At 43.3% G+C, this 22,039-nt stretch overlaps 1 protein-coding gene across 2 annotated transcripts in view; it reads right to left on the reverse strand.

The window, feature by feature from the left end:
• The window catches only part of SNAPC3 (small nuclear RNA activating complex polypeptide 3), a 35,167-nt gene that overhangs the window by 3,408 nt on the left and 9,720 nt on the right, over nt 1–22,039 (reverse strand). The window contains exons 3-7 of one of the 2 annotated variants that reach the window (XM_004581092.4): nt 17,854–17,938; nt 8,315–8,419; nt 7,058–7,207; nt 3,589–3,671; nt 2,106–2,270 (exon numbers count right to left, since the gene is read on the reverse strand). In XM_004581092.4, the coding sequence (XP_004581149.2) occupies nt 2,106–2,270; nt 3,589–3,671; nt 7,058–7,207; nt 8,315–8,419; nt 17,854–17,938 (588 nt within the window). Of the gene's footprint in view, nt 1–2,105; nt 2,312–3,588; nt 3,672–7,057; nt 7,208–8,314; nt 8,420–17,853; nt 17,939–22,039 lie in introns of those variants that run through there. The other variant, XM_058672559.1, reaches the window with a different exon arrangement.

Raw genomic sequence — 22,039 nt, forward strand, 5'->3', positions numbered from 1 at the left:
CAGATTAGCTCAGGAGCGATCACTGTGGCCACTTGAGGGGGTAAATCAGCAGATGGAAGAGTCTCTCCTCCTCTCTGTATATCTGACTTTCTAATGAAAATAAATCTTTTAAAAAAGATTAAAAATGAAGGAAATGAACAGATATTTTTAAAAAAATTAAATATGGCACCAGTGTGTGGTATAGCAAGTAAAGCTGCTAACTATGACACTGACATCCTGCATGAACACCATTTGACACAAGTGCTCCAATTCTGACCCAGCTCTCTGCTAACGCACATGGGAAAAGAACTGGAAAATGGGCCCTGTCATACAAATGGGAGAACCAGGTCAAGGTCCTGGCTCTTGGTTCTGGCCCAGTGCTGACTCAAGATCATCTGGGGAGTGAACCAGTAAATGGAAGATCTATCTCCTCTTTAACTTTGGTTTCAAAAATCAACAACAAAAAACATATTCAAGCAAGCACTGTGCCACTTCAAATGTGAGCTTCCCGTGCAGGAGTGCTGGTTCAAGGTTCAATCCAGCTTCCTGCCTAGCTGCCTGGGAAGGCGGCAGATGACCTGAATGCTGGTCCCTGTTACCCACACTGGAGAGCTAAATGCAGTCCTTGACTCTGGTTTCACCTGTAGAAGAACAGCTTTATAACATTTTAGTAACATTATCAGGGGCACCAATGTCCTGCTAATCACGTTGCAAGTTGCATAAATGCATGGCTTTATGTGTGTCTCATCAGTCTCTCCTACAGGCAACTATTTCTTAAGAATTTAACTCTTCAATTACTCTGTGCAGAACAACTAATTCTGGTTAAATAGAAAATTAATGTTTAAATTGCTACCACACTGGACCCAAGTACTTATTTTCTGATTAAATGGTGAAAATACTTGCCATACGGGTTAAGCATCAAGAAAAGGCCTTTCGGTTTGACTGCTGCACCGCCACCGCACCCCCACCCCACCAGACAGCTCCGCATCACTCACAGACCTTGCTCCAGTGGGACCAACCTTCCCTAGATCTGCCACAGCCACCACTGGGATTTCATCTGTGCAGCATTCGCAGAAGCTCCGTAGAGCTACTGTCTGCACTGCACTGCCCCTTTTCACCCTTTGGCTACCTTCATCCTCTGGAAGTTTCCTAAGCACGTGAAGTTTCAGAGAGCAGTCACCAAGCCCCCAAGAGCTGGAAGCACTGATCCCCGTTCCTGATACCATAAGCATAGGGGCATTTTATTGTTCCATGAGAAGTTTAAAATCATCTTAGGAACTGAGCCAGCAACAGCACAGGGCTTATTCCGACGTGCTGGTCCTTCTCAAGCTGCTATTTCCTTAAGATGGGCATGAAGAGTCTTACAATGTTTCTTTGCTGAAACATTATTATTGCATGTTTATCAAATAGCAGAATACCCTTTTCAGCCCTTCAAATTTTAGTAAAAAATTTAGTACCACTTCTCAGCCTTTTGGGTAAGATCAAGTATAAAAATTTAATAAGCCAAGAAATCCACAATATGGGTCCATCTACAATGGAAGATCACCCTTCCTTCTCTTTATAAATCTGCCTTTCAAATTTTATATATATATATATATATACATATATAAATGTACACACACACATATAAGGAACAGAAACTGCAAATGGGCACAGTTTGTCATTGTATGGAATGAATTTTGCTGCTTGCTTCCAAACCAAGTTGCAGTGATGATTTTTGTTTTTAATTACCTCTACTTTTTTTTAATCACATTTATTAATTTTTATTGGAAAAGTAAGATTTAGAGAAAGAGATACAGAAGAGAAAGATCTTCCATCCACTGATTCACTCCCCAAGTGGCACAACAGCCAGAGCTGAGCCGATTCAAAACCAGGAGCCAGGAGCTTCTTCCCGGTCTCCCACATGGGCACAGGGTCCCAAGGCTTTGGGCCGTCCTCAATTGCTTTTTCCCAGGCCACAAGCAGGGAGCTGGATGGGAGGAGGAGCTGCTGAGATTAGAACTGGTGCCCACATGGGATCCTGGCACATGCAAGGCGATGATCGTAGTCCCTAGCCTACTACATCAGGCCCCAACCACCTCTACTTTTATGCTGTAAAACAAAGAGGAAACATTGCTGCCACCTACCTTATGTCCGTAATGACAACAACATGTTCACAGTCTCCCTGGTGACAGTACAAGTAAGGAAACCCCAGCTTAATATACAAGTCATTGAAGGTGAAATCTTCCATTCTGGCTGTCTGAAACTTCCCATAGCCTCGATCATGGGACTCTGACCACTCAATGATTGTTCTGATGGAGAAAAGGAGAAAAGGATATGTCACACTGCTCCCCTAAACCATAAAAAGGAAGAGGATCCGCTCACCTAATTAACTGAACAATTGCCACTCTGACATCAAGACTGCAAACATTCAGTTCTGCCCTACCGATTACATCAACAGGTCTCTGAGGCAAAAACTGCCTTTGCATCAATACTTAGATGTCATCTGCCCTTTTCCAGCTCTTACAGTTTTCCGGAGGGTACGTGACGTGTGTCACTTCAGTCGGGATGTAAAGCGCGCAACAAAGTCAGCCCTGTTTTTCCCGCCTCCCCCAAATCCCACATTTTTCAAACATGGTATACATAATACAACCATTTAATATCTTAAACATTGCTAAGCCCAGCGCTCCCCTGAGCAGGGGCCATGCTCTGCATGCGAATGGCCCAGAGGCACTGGTGAACCAGGGGGCACTGGAGGCCTGACTGTTCAACCTGAGAGACTGCTGTCTCACAGTTCTTCCTTCTGTCTAGAGAAAGGAAAAACTCTTTTCCTTTTAGAACTTTAAGTGACTCCAAAAATATCAGACATGTAACTGCTTTTTAATTTCTATCATTTTCATCCTATTTGAAATGAAGACACAAACACAGAAAGGGAGACAGACAGAGACAGGCTGGCAGGCAAACTGATGGAGATCATCTACGCCCTGACACTTCCCAAACACCTCCAACAGCCAGGGTTGAATCAGGCTGGAGCCTGAAGTCCACCTGGGTCTCCACAGGAGCCGCAGACACTCACGTACTGGAGCTGTCATCTGCTGCCTTCCAGGGTGTGCACTGGCAGGCAGCTGGATCAGAAGCTGAGCAGCCAGGTACTCTACCATGGGATGTGAGTGCTCCCAAGCTGCCAGTTAAGCTGCTGTGCCAAATGCCTGACCCAGAAGTGCATAATTAGTGCTCTTAAAATAACTGTGCTTAAATATTTTATATTTAATATGGGCTATTGGGGGTGGGGAGGGCATTTGGTAAAGCATTTAAGATGTAACTTGAGATTCCCCCAACCCATACTGCAGTACTTGGTTCAAATTCCAGCTCTGCTTCCAATACAGCTTCCCACTAAGTGCCCTGAGAGGCAGCGGGTGATTGCTGAAGTACCTGGGTCCCTGTCACCTGGCCCAGTGCTGCCATTGCAAGGCATTTGGGAATTAAACTAGTCTCTCAGAAGTAAAAATCTTGAACATTTAGAAATAATTTTTGACAAAGACCCATTCCAATAATAGGATTTGTGGAAATATTATTACCTTAAGAAGTACAAATAAGAAACAATTTTTAGAAGATTTCTTGGAACTATACCTGCTCAAGTCTCTACATTCCGGGTATCTTTTGTCATTGTAAAATGTTCCTTCAAAGTAAAAGAAGGCTGATTTGTACAGATCCTATAAGAAATGAGACAGTATTGTGATAACAATTGACATCAACTCCAAGTTTGTGCATCATAAAGTCACATATCTACAACACTTTATGGAACTATATAAACAGTCTCAGGTCATAAATTTTCTTTAAAACTTCCTCTTTACTGATTAAAGATACATTAACAGAGAGAGTTATCACCCGCTGGTTTACTCCCCAGTTGCTCAGGGCCAGGCTGGGGCCAAGTGCAGGCTGTGATGCAGCTAGCCTAGGTGGGTGACGGGAACCCAACTAATCAAGCCATCCTTGCTGTCTCTTCTGGTCTGCACTATCAGGACACCAAAGTCAGGAACGAGAACCGGGAACTGAACCTAGGTACTGTGATGTGGAACACGGTTCTCAACCACTGGGACACATGCCTGCTCCCTGTTACAAATGTGAACCTACTACATGTCAAGTGCTATGTTAAACACCAGGGATGAAGGCAGAGAGATGACTCTTGCTACAATTTTCCATTTTTAGCCTACTGCTATTTTAATCACTCTGATTATTTTAACTTTGTATATTCTCCTGAGACTCAAGAAAAGAATCCAATTAGAAATTAAACAAACCCTTGAGCCAGCTCTGTGATGCAGCAGGGTAACTGCTACCTGCTCTGCTAGCATACCACACTAGAGCTCTGGTTGAGGCCTCTACCGCTCTGCTTCTATTTCAGCTTCCAACTAACATGCCTGGGGAGGTAGCGGTGGATGGACCAAGTCACCTCTGTGGGAGACCCAGATGAAGATACTGGCTCCTGGCTTCAGCCTTATCCAGCCCCAGCCATTGAAGACATCTGGCGAATGAAATGGTAGATGGAAGATCTCTTTCTCTCTCTTATCTTTCCCTTTCTCTCTGTCATCCTGCCTTTCAAATCAATACATATAAAAGAAATTAAATAAGCCTTACAATTATGTTAATATATGTACATAGAGCAAAGAAAAATTTGGGCAGCGGAAAAAAATAAAAACAATTGCATCTTTGGTATTTCTTCAGTAATAAAATGATTGCTGAATTGTGTTTTTCTGACATTTTCTGGTATTTTCAATGAATCTCTAAAAAATTATCTCTATATATTTTTTCCTTTCCTTTTGAAATTTATTTGAAAGGTACAAGGAGGCTGAGAGTGAGAGAAAGTGAGCAAAGTCTTGTCTGCTGGCTCATCCCCAAATGCCTGTGAGGGCCAGGGCTGGGCTGACACCCAAGCCAGGAAGCAAGCCCTCAATCTGGGTCTCCCACAAGCATGCAGAGACCCAAGCGCTTGAACCATCCGTTACCTGCCGCCTCCTAGGGCATGCTGGAATTTGAAGTAGAGCTGGATGCTCCAATGTTAGGATGTAGGCATTTCATGTGGCATCTTAACGACTGTGCCAAATGTAAGAACTGGTAGGCAAGCAATATTAATTCCTATTTTCACTCAGGCCATCTTGCTGTGTTGCTCAACACATAACACTTCTAGAGAATTTTATTTGAGTGATGTAAGCGGTTTAATGCCTTTTGACACAATCAGTAATTACAAGGTGAAGTCTAAAAACTCAGAACTGTTTTCTTATAAATCTGAAACCATCCATTAAAAATATTCCCTTATCTCAGTATATAAATGGGCAGCACAGAAGATATGAGGGATCTCAATACAGCTTTCCATGGAAGCTGGAATAATTACTAACCAGCTTTAGCAGCATTTAGGGACACAAACCAGCAGATAGAACCCTGTCTGTCTCTTTCTGTCTCTCAAGTAAATAATTTAAGAAATACATGTTTAGGATACTGAATTTTTTAAAAATCCCATTTCTAAGCTTTATTTATTTGAATGGCACAGTGGCAGCAGTAAGACTGCCTCAACCTGCCTTGAGCATTAAAGTCATGGTTAGAAGGAAGAGGGAAAACTCAGATTGTGCCTGTTAAATCAATCTCATTACTGCACAGCTACACCTTATATTTTTTGGTAGGGTTAAGAAGTTTTGCATAAGATTGCTGCTTCTCCTTTAAAAAATGATAATATCCACATTTCCTGGTCCTTTTACCAGGAGCCTTTGGAACATTCATGGAAAACTCAGATTATTAAAGCCTACACATGGATTTCCAACAGTTTTTGGTACCAGCAGAAGCTTATTTGTTAATTCCATCTCCCATGAACTTTTTGAAGCACACTAATTCCCCCTCTTCCTCTTTCACACTAAAGATTCTGACAAGTACTGAGAGAACAAGCCTGAGAAACCTGGGGATCTTAGAGCCATTTTCAAATTGACTAGAAATCTCCAAGTGTGATCTGTGTGTGAGTCATGATGCTGACCGCCAAACACATCAGTTATCGGCATACAGCAACAAGCACGGCAATGGCTAAACGAAATGGTGCCACAATGACAAAGAGTGGACAGTCGGGAAAATGTTCTAGAATAAATGAGTTTTGAGTCAGGAAATACAAAAATGAACTCACCAGTGAGCTCCCTTTCTCTCTTACCATATTCAAAGACTCAGAAGTACAAAAAAGTGTGGCTTGTCTGAGGAAGGCCATAGTGGCCGGGGTCTCAAGTGCAAGGGTAGGGAGGTGGACAGCATGGAAGGTTAACCGAGGATGACCACTATAAAAGGCCTCATGCTGGAACTGTCAGTCTAAGAACCAGGAGGAAACCTAACTTACTCCATCATTTCTGTGGCTGGTGGAACAGGAACCAGCAATGGACAGAGTTCTTACCTAAACTCTAATGAACCACAGTTATCTGAAATGTCTTTTCACTTATCTACAGGAGCCGTTGCTGCTCTCCTCAACCTGGGCACTAAATGTGGGGCTTCCTGGCAGAGTTGTACCAGCCAACAGAATTAGTTCAGTCTTGTTCTTTCCTATAAAACCCAGAGTCAAGGCTCTGCTGCTTCATTAGGTGGCAGTCCTTTCTGAGACCTTTCTGGCAGGCAGTCTACCACCTGACTCCTGACCATCCTTACCCAGCGGGTCCCGGGGGCTCCTCTAGCCTGTGAAGGCACTGCAATGTGAAACATCAGCAAGGAACAACTTCCCTGGCTATCTCCCCTCTGGTACTGACGCCTGGCACTGACGCAGCTCTCCAGGAAAGTGAAAGGGAAAGAACAGGCGCTGCTTATTGACTGGTGCTCTGGGGTCATCTCAGCTACAGAGCTTAAACAGGGCGAACACACAGCCCCAAAGCTACAGTGGGAGATGAGGAAATCAAGAGTAGAGCCTGCTTTGTGAAAAAGTTTTGAAGCTACAGCGAAGGAAAGCTGGAACTGCATGGGAGATGATTTTATTTGCAAGAAGATTTTAGGAGCCTAACGGAGTGATCACTATTTCCTTAGCCTACTGGTATCATTGCTTTGTGTTTCATGGGGCAGGGCCATGGGTGGAGGAACACCTTACTTTGCTGATGTGTTCAGGAGCTTGGTCAGGAGAGTTGCTGAATTCCCCACCAATCTGGAGGTCACTGACACAGCAAATTGAATCCCTCAGTTCTGTGAGCTTTTGACTGCCCAACACCAGGATCGTCTGATACGGTTTGTGTTCTTTATGCTGAAAGAAAACAGCAAATAAATGATGAATTCTGCTATATCTGGATATAACATAATTTTGCTAGCTTTCTTTAAGTTGTCTGCATTAATGGGTGTTTTAACTACATTCTCTTCAAATTACAAAGATTTCTTCTTTCAGCTTTTTTTTTTTTTAAGATTTATTTTTATTGCAAAGTCAGATAAACAGAGAGGAGGAGAGACAAAAAGGAAGACATTCTGTCCAATGATTCACTCTCCAAGTGACCACTACAGCCAGAGCAGCGCCGATCAGAAGCCAGGAGCCAGGAACTTCCTCCAGGTCTCCCACACAGGTGCAGGGTCCCAAGGCTTCAGGCCGTCCTCGACTGCTTTCCCAGGTCACAAGAAGGGAGCTGGATGGGATGTGGGACTGCCAGGATTAGAACTGGCGCCCATATGGGATCCCAGCGAATTCAAGGCGAGCACCTTAACCACTAGGCTACTGCGCCAGGCCCTTGGCTTTCTGACTACTCATTGAGATCTTAACCAAACAAGTTAATAGTACTAAGTCCATTCCAGAAACTTTGTAAGAGCCTATTTAATCATAAGTACAATTTATATGTAGTAATATTCTCAACTAAATCTTATCTGTTTATGACACACCTATTCAGAGAATTAGAATATATATATGTTGGGCTAAGATACAGTTATTTTAGTAGAGGCTCTATGAAATTACTGGATACCCTGCACTTGTTAATTCTATGCATTTTTAAAATCAATTAAGAGCTGCTTTTAGTTAGCTAAGTTCCCAAGTATTATGAATTAGGGAACAACTTCTTCCATTTCTCTACTGCCCACCTATTCCACAAAACATCCACAAGAATCTGCAGAATTAGTTGCTTCCAGGGCATAAATCAGGTGTATATTTCAACATAACTGTAATTCTACTGATCAAGAGACTGTTGAAGCTTGATGTTATTTTCAACATTTCTGATTAAAACAAGCCAAAAAAAAAATCAAGACTATGGTTATCTCTAAAACGGAGATGTCATATGCTTGCATTTAATTTAGACTCTAAGGAATGTGAATCCTCAAAAATTACACATTATGTAAAAGTTACTCCTATTGTCCACTAGGTTCTGCTACCAACCTTGTGAAATATAACGGGGTACAAGACATTCACAGATAGGAGAAGTTCTCCTTCTTGAATCATATTCTCTGGATTTTCAGGCTTTTTTCCTACTGCATGTGATTCCTGAGGAAAGAAAAAAAAAAAAGACTCTGAAACCAAACACTGTAGCTCGGGTTCTGAGGCACTGGAGGAAAATGAGAACCACAAGGGCTTATGTCGGCCAAGTCCCAGGCCTGACTCCTCATTTTACTGCAGGAAAATTGTGAAAGACTTCCGAGCTTGAACTTCACCTCCTGTTAGAAAACAGAAATCCCTCACGGGTCTCGTATGGAACCGTTGCTGAGGAGGTGGACACAGGCAGCGATGAAGATGTGCGGCACTGAGCACACAGCAACCAGTGGCAACGCAGCAACCCTGGCTGACATCGGAGGAAAACTGGTATTTGCAAAGGTACTACTTCTCCTATGAAGCTGTTCCAAGAATGAAGCTCAGTGACTCAGGCAGGTGCCCGAGGTCTTGCCAGAGAATTAGTATGTAAATACGGACGTGTCTGGCACTAAACCTTTAGCTGTTTACAACACTGCCTTTACCATATTTTTATATGTCCTTGACAACTATAAAATAAGGACCATCAACCAACTAGACTGGCTGAAAGATGTTTTAAAAGTAAGTGGAAATAATGACACACAAAAAGGCTGAAATGAAAGATTTAGGAGTTAGTCTACGGAAGCAAGGGTTAAGACAAAAAAATCAGAATCAACTATCTCAAGACTCTGGAACCTGTGACAGCATGGAGTGTGTTTGATGATGACAGAAGCTACTGCAATCCGTAGCATGTGGAAACAACCTGAGTTCCCAAAACACAGCCTGCTGCCAGGCCAGGCAGCAGACCCCAGCCTCCCCAAACTGAAGGTTATGCTTTAGGTGGCCTCCTGAGCCGGGTGCCTAGTCCTGGTTTGGGTTTCATGGTGGCAGCTGCTTTCCCCAGCAGCATCTACCGGAACACTCAAGACAGGACTCTTTTTCTCTTTTTGGAGCCAAACTGTCAAGACAATCTTTGTCAGGTCACTGACTGAGCCCAGAGTAATATAATAGAAACGATGGTGAGCACACTCAGGTAACACACTCAGGCAGAAACAGCCTGGAAGAGGCACGGGCAGCTGCAGCCCTCAGCAAGGAGAATCACATTCAGGTGTAGAGTTCTCAACACAAACCGAGAGAAACACAGTGGCTGGAAAGCACGGCCTGTTCCCGGGAAAACAGAGGAAACCCACACATTCACATCACTGCTCAAACATAGGGGTGGGAAAGGGGAAACCCCTGAGTCTAAGGAGTGCTATAACAAAAAATAAAGTTTAAAAAAATATTAATTATTCTGAGCAAGGCTAGAAGAAGAAACAAAAAAGGTCACTGCACAACAAAAAGGAATGCTAAATCACTTGCTTAAACATACTCTAAGAACGAAATGAGGGGCTAGCATCCCAGTTTGAGACTCAGCTGCTCTGTTACCAATCTAGCGTCCTACTAATGGCCCGGGAAATGCAGTGGAGGCTGATCCAAGTGTTTGGGCCCCTGTCACTCATGCAGGGAAAACCAGAAAGCTCCTAGCTTCCCTGTGGTTATCTGAAAATGAACCAGCAGATAGCAGATCAGCTCTCCCTCTCTCTCTGTAACTTTGACTTTCAAATAAAGGAGTATTTTTGAAAGTTATGGGAAACACAAATGACTACAGGAAATCAGGGTTCCCCCGAAAAATTAACAGCAACTTTTTTCAACAGAAACCACAAGGAAACATATATGAAGGATGATGCGCTTAAATCCACTCAAGAAAAAAGGCTGTCAGACACAAACTGGCCAAACTATTCGTTAGTAGTGAAGAGAAAACGAAGAGGGAGCCCATGCCAGTAGATCTCTGTAGAGTTCTGCACACGGAAGTGCAGACAACAGACATCATAGGCAGAAGCTTCGGAATGCAATACGGCAGAAGCGCCTTCTCTCCGTCTTCGTGATACCAGGCTGAGAAGGCAGACAACAACGGCAGCTCCACCAATCGGGAAGCACCACAGCAGGACACACAGGTGTTGCCACTGCTGCTCTAAGGCCTACCACGTCAGAAGCTGACCTGTGGCTCCCCTGCTGAGTGCAAGAGAAAGTGTAATTGGAGCGTCCAGGTTAAAAGATGGAACACCACTGCGGACTAGTTGAATGAGATACCTAAAAACTGTATCTCACAGATTCAGGCACTGTGCCTGAACGTAGCTGCTGCAGCACACAGGTCATCTGGAAAATGTCAAAAACAGTCAAGCAAGACAAGTTCTCATTTCAAAATATGTTAGAAAAAAAAAGACAATAGATACTAACTTGATGCCTTAAAAAGAAACGAAGAGGGCCCGGCAGCGTGGCCTAGCAGCTAAAGTCCTCGCCTTGAACGCCCCGGGATCCCATATAGGCGCTGGTTCTAATCCCGGCAGCTCCACTTCCCATCCAGCTCCCTGCTTGTGGCCTGGGAAAGCAGTCGAGGACGGCCCAATGCATTGGGACCCTGTACCCGCGTGGGAGACCCGGAAGAGGTTCCTGGTTCCCGGCATCGGATCGGCGCGCACCGGCCCGTTGCGGCTCACTTGGGGAGTGAAACATCGGATGGAAGATCTTCCTCTCTGTCTCTCCTCCTCTCTGTATATCCGGCTTTCCAATAATAATAAAATCTTTAAAAAAAAAAAAAAAGAAACGAAGAACAGGATAGCAGTGCAGGTTAAGTATAACAGCCAGTATGCTGTACTGTGCTTTTCAGTTCACTTTCCAAGTAGCTGCAACAGCCAGAGCTGAGCTGATCTGAAGCCAGGAACTAGCAGCCTCCTCCAGGTCTCCCACCTGGGTGCAGGGTGCCAAGGATTGAGGCCGTCCTCGACTGCTTTCCCAGGCCACAGGCAAGGGAGCTGGGTGGGAACTGGAACATCTGGGATATGAACCTGCACCCATATGGGAGCCTGGCACTTGTAAGGTGAGAATTCAGCCACTGAGCCAGGCCTGAATTTTAAAACTTTTTTAAAAGTGTGTTAATTTCCAGGTATTTGTGAGGTTTCCAATATCCCTTCTGTTACTGACTTGTGGCATCATCCAATGGTGATCAGAAAGAATATGTTTTACAATTTCAGTTCGTTCAAGTTGAAGAGCTGGACTACTCTGGAGAACGACCACGTGCACTGGAGAGGAGTCTGTCTGCTGTCACTGGAAAGTCAGCTACTCCACTATTTCCTTAACAATCTCTCGTTGAGCTGTTCTGCCCAACTAGCTGTTCTCTCCAACTAGCGTTGAAGAGCCTTCTGCTTCCTTTTCTGTAATTCTATCACCTTTGTTTCATATACTCCATTGTTCTAGCGTTCATGCACTTGCACTGCTTTTCCCAGACCATTAGCCTCGAGCAGCAAAGACTGAATCACCCACACAGGAACCTGGCATCCCAGGCATCGGGCTTTACTGGCTATGCCACCGTGAGGCCCCTGCTCCACTTTTCAACAGCTCCCTGTGAATATACACCAAGTACCTGGGCCCTGCCACACACGTGGGAGATCTGGATGGAGTATCAGGATCCTGACTTTGGCCTGACCAAGTCCCAGCCATTGCAACCACTTACGGAGCGAACCATACAGACAATGTCTCTCTTTCTGTCTCTCCCTCTTTAACACTAACTTTCAAAAAAAATACATCTTTTTTAGAATGGTGGGGGGATGCTGTGGTGCAGCAGCTTAAGTCAACACCTGGGATGTTGCTCCCCGCATCCGAGTGTTAGTTCAAGTCCTGGCTAATCTGCATTTCTGATTCAAGTTCCTTTTAATGTGCTTGGGAGACCGACAGAAGATGGCCAAGGTTACTTGGGTTCTTGCCACCCATATAGGAGACATGGATGCAGTTCCTGGTTCCTAACTTCAGCCTGGCCCACCCATGGCTAACTGCAGGCATCTGGGCAATGATGGAAGAGCACTTTCCTTCCTCCGCTGTCATTCTTCCTTCCTTTCAATAAAGAATATAAACTTAAAAAAAAAAAAAAAAGCTAATTTAACTGTACATTACAGAATTTTAAAAAAGAGACATATTTATTTTTATTGGAAAGTCAGATTTTACAGAGAGAAGGAGAAACAGAGAGAAAGATTTTCCATCTGCTGGCTCACTCCGCAAGCAGGTGCAACAGCTGGAGCTAAGCCAACCCAAAGCCAGGAGCCAGGAGCCAGGAGCTTCCTCAGGGTCTCCCACACGGGTGCTTTGGGCCAGTCTCTACTGCTTTCCCAAGTCACAAGCAGGTAGCTACAAGGGAAGTGGAACACCTGGGATACGAACCGGCATCCATTTGGGATCCCGGCGTGTGCAAGGTAAGGACTTTAGCCACTAGGCTACTGTGCCAGGCCCACGTTACCGAATTTTAAAAAGAACAAATTAGGGATGGCATTACAGCATAATGGGCAGGGCAATGGATACAATGTGGGGATTCCAGATGGGCACTGATTCAAGTCCCAGCTATTCCATTTCCAGTCTAGTACCCTGTTGACGTACCTGGAAAGGCAACAGGAGATGGCCAGGTCATTGGTCACCTGCATCCACATGCGGAAACCCAGAAAAAGCTCCTAGCTCCTGGCTTGGGTCTGACCCAGCCCTAGCCATCTTGGGAGTGAGCCAGCAGATGCAAGCACTCTATCTTTCCCGGTCTCTTCTGTAACTTTGCCTTTCAAATAAATAAAAATGAATCTTCAAAAAAAAAAAAAAAAAAAGAACAAATTAAACACCAAGTTAACAACTAATAACAAAGAAATTATATAGAGTAAAGATATTAATGAAAGACTAGAAAATATAGAGAAAAATCTCTGAAAGCACAAATTTGCCCGACTACCTAGATTAAGAAATAAGTCTGAAATTACTAAAATCAAAGTAGAAGCATTAGTGATTTTACAGAAACAAAAATAACAATGAAAAACCACATAGTGTCAACACACTGAAACACAGATGCAAATCAAAATTGCTGGCAGCATACAAACTATCACAATTGACCTAAGAAGAAACAGAAAATCAATAGATTTACAAAGAATGAATGAATAACAACATCAACAACAACAACAACAAACTTTCCCCTAAGAAAGTCCAGGACCAGATAACAACTTTATTGGTGAATTCTTCCAGCTATTTAAAGAATCAATTAATATAAGTGCTTCAATTCTTTCAAAATATATGAAATGTATTTAACTCATCATGTGAGACCAGCATTATCTTAATACCACAGCCAGAGAAAGATGACACATTTAAAACTACAGGAAAATGACAGCAACAATTCTTCTTAGAATATTAGCAAATCAAGCTCCATGGTATCTCAAAAAAATTACTTAAAAGAAAGATGCTACATCAAATAGGGTCCTTGGAACACAGGGTAATTTAACATTAGCATATCAACACTCTTACTCTTCCACCCTGACTGAAAATTGGGAAAAAGCTTATCAACACCTCAACTGAAGCGGGGGAAAAAACAGTTGATAATACCTAACACCCGTTCATGAGAAAAATTCTAAATAAACTCAACAGAAGAAATTTTTTTCAATAATAGCCATGTATAAAAAAGAAAAAAAAAGTTAACAATATATCAAATGGTCAATGATTGAAAAAAAACTTCCCCCCTAGTGTCAGCATCAAGACCAGGATGTAGTCCACCAGTAGCAAAATATTAACATAGTACTGGAAACTCCAGCCGGAGCGGTAAGAAATGGAGACAGGAAGAAGGAAAGAAAGGCACCTAGAACAGAAGGAAAGAGAATTATCTCTACCTCCGTGTATCATGAACTAGTAAGTACAAAATCCCAAAGGATCCATCTGCACACACACAAAAAGGTTAGAGCTAATTAACACACGTAGCAGAGCTGAAGGACACAAAATACACAGAAATGAATTCTATTCCCATTCATTAGCACTGAACGAATTGAAAAAGAAACTAAGAAAACACGTGCAATCACAACAATGAAAATAATACCCAGAGACAAATTTAACCAAAAACATAATACATTTATCCACTAAAAAATACAAAACAAGGCTGAGTGGAAAGTACTGTGGCGCAGCATGTTAGCAGACTAATCTGGTTCCAGTCGCGCTTCCCTCTGACATGCCTGGGAAGGGAGCAGGTGATGCCCAAGTCCCTGGGAGAGCAAGATAAATCAGGCTCCAGGCTTCAGACCAGAGCAGCCTCAGCCACTGCGGGCATCTAGGGGGTGAAACAGCACATGGTACATCTTTCTGACTCTCCTCCTCCCTCTGTAACTCTGCCTTTCAAATAAATAAAAAAGAATGTCCAAAAAGAGAGAGAGGGAGGGAGGGAAGGAAGGGGAAGGAGGGGGAGGGAGGGAGGGGAAAGGAAGGAAAGCAGGAAGGAAGGAAGGAGAGAAAGAACCAGCAAGTAGAGCCTGTGACATTTCATCTGGGAAGTGCTCAGAAGACTCCTGACATTAGGTATCCAGCTTTCAGCTTGTTCCTGCCAGCTGGTACGTCTGTACTGGGTACTACAAATTCTAGAGTCTAGAATCTTAGTAACTGGCACGAAAAAGAAAAGCATCAGGTAGCTGGTGAACTCTTTTGAACATGGCTAGCACAGAGGGGCTGGTGGCCTGGCTGCCCCTCCTGATGAGTGGTCTACCACGGATGACTTGCCAAGGAACATCAGCTGCACTGGCCTGGAAAGATCGCCTCCAGTCTGTCCTTGAGTTTCATCACCACCACATCTGGCCTAGCACCAGATAAACCAAGCCATTCCTCATTATGAGAAACCAGGGACTTACTCTAGCACATGATGACTCAGACCAAATCCAATCAAAACCACTCTCAAACTTGTACAATGGGTCTAAACACAATAAAGTAACTTCTCTGGTGTCACTTTCCAATCCTGCAGTCAGGACAATAGAGGGAATTAGCGGAGGCATTTCTATAAACTGCAGCATGTAAATTTTCAAGGACTGGATCCTGTGGATTCTGAAAAGCCCCCGCTTTGTCTATCCTTACCTGGGAGACTCAATGGCAGTTACTTCCTAACCACAAAATTCTTGTGCTCTGGTGACCCTGACAAAGAACTTCATGGAAAACCGGTACTATCCTCAGGCACTCTACAATACATGTCATGTTTTCCTGTGTTATAGTCAACACTTCATTTACTACCAACGATTTCAGTTTCACCTGCTATCTTGAAAGATAAAACACCTTCCATAGTTCAATTAGAAGCAAGACACATCAAATGGGAGGTTCCTAAATTGTTGATTAATTTTTATTTGTTTGAGAAACAGAGAAAGCTAGTTTCTATCTACTAGCATACACACAAACGCGTGCGACAGCCAGCTGGGCTGGGCCAGGTTGAAGCCAGGGGCCCGGCACAATGGCTCAGTGACTAAACCCTTGCCTTTCGTGTGCTGGGATCATATGTGGGCACTGGCTCGTGTCCTGGCATCCCTGCTTGTGGCCTGGGGAAGCAGTTAAGGATGGCCCAAAGCCTTGGGACCCTGCATTCACATGGGAGACACAGAGGAGGCTTCTGGTTTCTGATTGTCTCAACTCTGGTCATTGTGGTCACTTGGGCAGCGAACTGGCAGACAGATATCTTTGTCTCTCTCCTTTTCTCTGTAAAACCTGCCTTTCCAATAAAAATGAATAAATCTTTACAAAAATTACATATATATTATTATACATATAAGTTATATTATATATATAAATAATATATAGGAACTCCTCTTGGGTATCATACATTGGCACTTGTGCATTAAGAAAACACAAAAACAAAAAACTTCTATGTCAAAGAATATTATCAAAGGTAAAAAGACAACTTATCAAAGGTGAAAAGAGCAGGAGAAAATATTTTCAAATCATTTATGTAGTAAAGGACTATTACCCAGAATATACAAAAAATTCTTACATCAATAAGACAGACAGATCAGTTTAAAAATGAGCAAAGAAATCAAGTAGACATTTTTCCTAAAAAATATAAAAACAGAGCCTGGCACAGTAGCCTGGTGGCTAAAGTCCTCACCTCGAACACGCCAGGATCCCATAAAGGCACTGGTTCTAGTTCCAGCAGCCCCGCTTCCCATCTAGCACCTTGCATGTGGACCGGGAAAGCAGTCAAGGACAGCCCAAAGCCTTGGGATCCTGCACCCGTGTGGGAGACCTGGAAGAAGTTCCTGGCTCTTGGCTTTGGATTGGTTCAGCTCTAGCTATTGCAGCCACTTGGGGAGTGAATCATCAGATGGAAGATCTCCCTCTCTGTCTCTCCTCCTCTATGTATATCTGCCTTTCCATTAAAAATAAATACGTATTTAAAAAAAATACAAATAGTCAATAATTAAACGGCAAGACGCTCACCATGATTAGCCACTGGAGAAACGCAAGTCAAACTGCAACCCATACACTAGGATGGCTATTATTTCAAACAATAACAACAGACAATAGTGAAAAGGATGCAGAGAAATTAAAAGCTATATATACTGCAGATGTGAATGCAAAATGTATGGTACAGCTGCAATGGAAAATAGTTTGATGGTTCCTTGATTTACCATATGACCCAATAATTCCACTCCTTCATGTAAGTATATAAGCTAAAGAATTATAAACAAGAACTCAAACAGATATTTATACACCAATATGCACAACAACATTATTTAAAACAACCAAAAGGTAGAAACAACCCAAATGTCCATCAACATATGAAAAGTAACAAAGCATCATTACAAAGAAATGAGGTTTATAAAGAAATGAAGCTCTGACATGTTCTATAATATGGATGACTCTTAGAAGCATGACAACAAGCACAAACATTGTTACGGTTCCATTTACCCAAGATATCTAGAGTAGGCAAATTTAGAGACACAAAACAGAATAGAGGTTAGTATGAGCTTTGCCAGAGAACACTAAAGATCTTACTGGGGACAGAATTTCTGTTATATTAGAAAGTTCTGGAAATAGGAGTGATGGTTACAAAGCACTGTGAAAGCAGTGATACTAGTGAATCTAACACATAAAAATAGTTAAAATGGTAAACCTGAAGTAAAGTTTACAATATAAAAAAAAAGTAAACTAACAGGCAATCCCATAGGTATCCTTACGCACCATCAGGTGCCCAACAGTGTTAGGCACACAGGCTTTGAGCCGGTCATGTCTACTAGTAGCTTCTCACTCAGTACTCATTATCTTGGCCTTCCCTTGGGAATCTACACAAGAGGTAATGGTTAAAGACCAAGAATGAGGTTAAATCAAAATGAGAGGCAGAAAAAAAATTCAGGAGGAGAGCAATGAAAAGGCAGAAATTTCACCTGAAAACAACATCAAACTAAAAATAAAAACAAACAAGTAAAAACAGGTAAAAGCAGAAAGCTGAGCTCTGTGGTCCTTTTCTCTTATTAACCCTCAGCCCCAAAGTTCCTCTAGTTTGTTTTCTACTAAGCACACCTAAAGCTAAGTTATATAAAGCTACCATACTGTCTGTCATCACTAACAGCTACTGAGAGCTCACTGTTCCATGGGAAAAGGGTGAAAAATTTGAGACCCACCATCTCATAGGCAAATGTTTCTTGTCGGCAGGCACGATCTATGGTTAGAGTTTCTTCCCGGTGTTCCAAGAACCTCTTTCTATTCCTGTTGTAGACATGAAAACATAAAAACAAAGTTCAACATTCTTCATTAGAATTTCAAAACATATCCTCAACTTTTTATTTTGAATTCAGTTTAAACATCTGTTGCAAAAACACTGCAGAGTCCCCATGTATCTTTTACCTTGTCTCCCCTAAATACCTTACATGACCCTAGAATTATTAACATTAGTACAATATTAGTAACTATAGGCCCATTTCAAATTTCACATAATTGCAAATGTAATGGCTTTCAGTTCATTCCAGATTTCCATCTAAAACCCTACACTGCACCTATTACTTCTGAGCCTCCAGTCTCTTACAGTTCCTCAGTAGTTCCTGTCTTGCAAGAGCCTGACCCCCCGAGAAGCGTTCTAGTGAGCTGCTTTGTAGAACGTCCTTCAATGCGAGTTTGAATAGCATTTGCTCAGCACTGGAGCAAACGTGGCTTTTTGGGCAGGAATAAACAATGATGCTGTAGGTTCACATACCAGTGGTCCATGATGGCAATGGCATTCTACCAATGTCCATCTTGGTAAAGGTCCCACCTGTCAGATCCGCCACTAGAACAATAGTTAACCAACCACCAAACACGAAAATTAAAGACAGGCATCTGGGCCCAGCGGCGTGGCCTAGAGGCTGAAGTCCTCACCTTGAACGCCCCGGGATCCCATATGGGCGCCGGTTCTAATCCCAGCAGCTCCACTTCCCATCCAGCTCCCTGCTTGTGGCCTGGGAAAGCAGTCGAGGACGGCCCAATGCATTGGGACACCGCACCCGCGTGGGAGACCCGGAAGAGGTTCCAGGTTCCCGGCATCGGATCGGCGCGCACCGGCCGTTGCGGCTCATTTGGGGAGTGAATCATCGGACGGAAGATCTTCCTCTCTGTATATCTGACTTTGTAATAAAAATAAATCTTTAAAAAAAAAAAAAAAGACAGGCATCTGAAGTGCAGTTTTAACATTCTTGCAGGCATGCCTTGGCTTTTTTTTTTTTTAATGTTTATCAGCTATTTTTTTCTATCATTTTTGTCTATTAATTGCTGATTGTATATTTTCCCCATTTTTTTTTTTTGGTCATGGTTCAACTTTTAAGAATTCTTTTTTAACCTTAAAAAGGAATTGGCTAATAGACATATGAGAAGATACTCAGGCTCCCTAGGCATCAGGGAGATACAAATGAAAACCACACTGAGGTTCCCCCTAACTCCAGTGAGGCTGGCCTACATTCAGAACTCCACTACCAACTGCTGGCGTGGATGTGAGAAGAAGGGCACCCTTCTTAACTGATGGTGGGAGTGCAGGCTGGTACAACCACTATGGAAACAAGTATGGAGAGTGCTTAGAGAATTACAAATAAACCTGTCATATGATCTAACTATCCCACTCCTAGGAATATACCCCCCCCAAAAAAACCTGCATATGAGAAGGGGAATCTGTAATCCTATATTTACAGCAGCACAATCTATAATAGCAAAGACATGGAAACAGCCCAGATGTCCATCCAAAGAGGAGTGAATAAAGAAACTGCGGTACATCTATTCCATGGACTATTACTCAGCCATTAAAAAGAATGAAATTACACCATTTGCAACTAGATGGTCCCAACTAGGGACCATTATGCTCAATGAAATTTGTCAATCCCAAAAGGACAAATATCATGTTCTCTCTAATATAAGGAAGTCATAATGCAAATTATAAGTTCAATAACCCTTTCCATACTGTTTTTGCTGCATCCCGTGTGTTGTGATGTTTTTGTTTTTATTTTCATTTCTTCATCCATGCAGTGGTTATTCAGTGGCACATTTTTTGACTCCAAGGTGCTGTAAATTTTTGTTTTAACTTCATACCTGTTGTTGACTTTGTTTCAGGGTTTCTCATTTAAGGGAATGTACAGTGATGGTATAATAGAGACTATCATATTCAGATGTGAAGATACAATGCAGTATGCACCTCTACTTCCAAATCAAAGATGGACTCCCAATGAAACTGCTGGATATATCTAGACAATAGGATACCGGACTGTCTGATATTGTCTATTCCAGTAATGTCAGGGCACACATATATAACAGACTGATGGAGTTATGACAGCTTATGAAGGATCATACTATTGCAATAATATGGGGAAAATCAGTCAGGGGGATGGGTGGGAGTTTGGGGAGGGGGAAAAGAAATCCCAGACTCTATGGAATTGTACCATAAAATTCAAACTAAAAACAAAAAATTATTGGGCCAGGAAAGGTAGCCTTGTAGCTAAAGTTCTCGCCTTGAACACACCAGGATCTCATACAGGCGCCAGTTCCAATCTCGGAAGCCCCCGCTTACCATCCAGCTCCCTGCTTGTGGCCTGGGAAAGCCACATTCAGGACGGCCCAAGGCCTTGGGACCCTGCACCGACATGGGAGACCCGGGAGAGGCTCCAGGCTACTGATTTTGGATCAGCACAACTCTGGCCGTTGCAGCCACGTGGGGAGTGAATCACTGGATGAAAGATCTTCCTCTCTCTTTCTTCTTCTCTGGCTTTCCAATAAAGATAAAAAAGATCTTTAAAAAAATTTACTGGAGGGCCCAGCACAATAATGTAGCAGTTAAGGTCCTTGCCTTGAACGCCCCAGGATCCCATATGGACGCCGATCCTAATCCTGGCAACCCCACTTCCCATTCAGCTCCCTACCTGTGGCCTGGGAAAGCAGTCGAGGATGGCCCAAGACTTTGGGACCCCGCACCCGCATGGGAGACCTGTAAGAGGCTCCTGGCTTTGGACTAGCTCAGCTCCAGCCGTTGTGACAGCATGGGGAGTGAACCATTGGACGGAAGATCTTTCTCTCTGTGTCTCCTCTCTGTATACCCGCCTTTCCAATAAAAAAAAAAAAAATCTTTAAAAAAAAATTTTATTGGAAAGCCATATTTACAGAGTGGAAAGACAGAAAGATCTTCCATCCGTTGAATCACTCCCCAAGTGGCCACAACCACTGGAGCTGAGCCAGTCTGAAACCAGGAGCCAGGAGCTTCCTTTGGGGTTGTCCTATGTGGGTACAGGGTCCCAAGGTCTTGCGTCATCCTTGACTGGCTTTCCCAGGCCACAAACAGGGAACTGGATGGGAAGTGGGGCTGCCGGGATTAGAACTGGCGCCCATATGGGATCCTGGCTTCTGAATGGCTCAGCTCTTGCCATCGTGTCCATCTGGGGAGTGAACCAGGGAATGGAAGACTTCTCTATTTCCTCTTCTCTCTCTGTAAATCTGCCTTTCAAAAAAAAAAGTGAATTTTAAAAATCAGAATTGGAAAAGTGTCTCATATTTCATTCTACATATTTTGATCCCTAACTTCTTTTCTTGATTTTTCAAAGATGTATATTTTTTTTTTAAAGATTTATTCATTTTATTACAGCCAGATATACACAGAGGAGGAGAGACAGAGAGGAAGATCCTCCATCCGATGATTCACTCCCCAAGTGAGCTGCAACGGGCCGGTATGCGCCCCGATCCGATGCCGGGAACCTGGAACCTCTTCCGGGTCTCCCACTTGGGTGCAGTATCCCAATGCATTGGGCCGTCCTCAACTGCCTTCCCAGGCCACAAGCAGGGAGCTGGATGGGAAGTGGAGCTGCCGGGACCAGAACCGGCGCCCATATGGGATCCCAGGGCCCTCAAGGCGAGGACCCTAACCGCTAGGCAACGCCGCTGGGCCCAAAGATGTATATTTTTAATTTAACTATTATTATTTTTTTCTTTAAAAGACAAAGTTAACATCCGTGAGGGCTGGGTGGTTGAGTTGGTTAGATGGAACCAAGCTTTAATACCCAGTGACAAGTACAAGAGCCAAATGGGATGGGGGACAGACTGGTCTACTGCTACACATACTGGCAAACCAGGGTAGGGGTTGGGCCTGATGGGGATTATTGTGGGTCGCCCCGACTAGGCTGCAGCTCCCACTGGTTGATGTAAGGGCCAAGTATGTGCTGGGCAGAACCAGACTGGACTGCAACACCCATTGGTTCCAGTGCAACTCGGGACCGAAAACAGAACCAACCCAGCAATTGAAACCACCAGCTGATTGGGGTGATGGACTGTGCCGGGCCCTGTGCTTGCTAGAACATACAACAATCT

This window comes from Ochotona princeps, chromosome 14, assembly GCF_030435755.1.
Source record: "Ochotona princeps isolate mOchPri1 chromosome 14, mOchPri1.hap1, whole genome shotgun sequence".
Lineage (NCBI taxonomy): Eukaryota > Metazoa > Chordata > Mammalia > Lagomorpha > Ochotonidae > Ochotona > Ochotona princeps.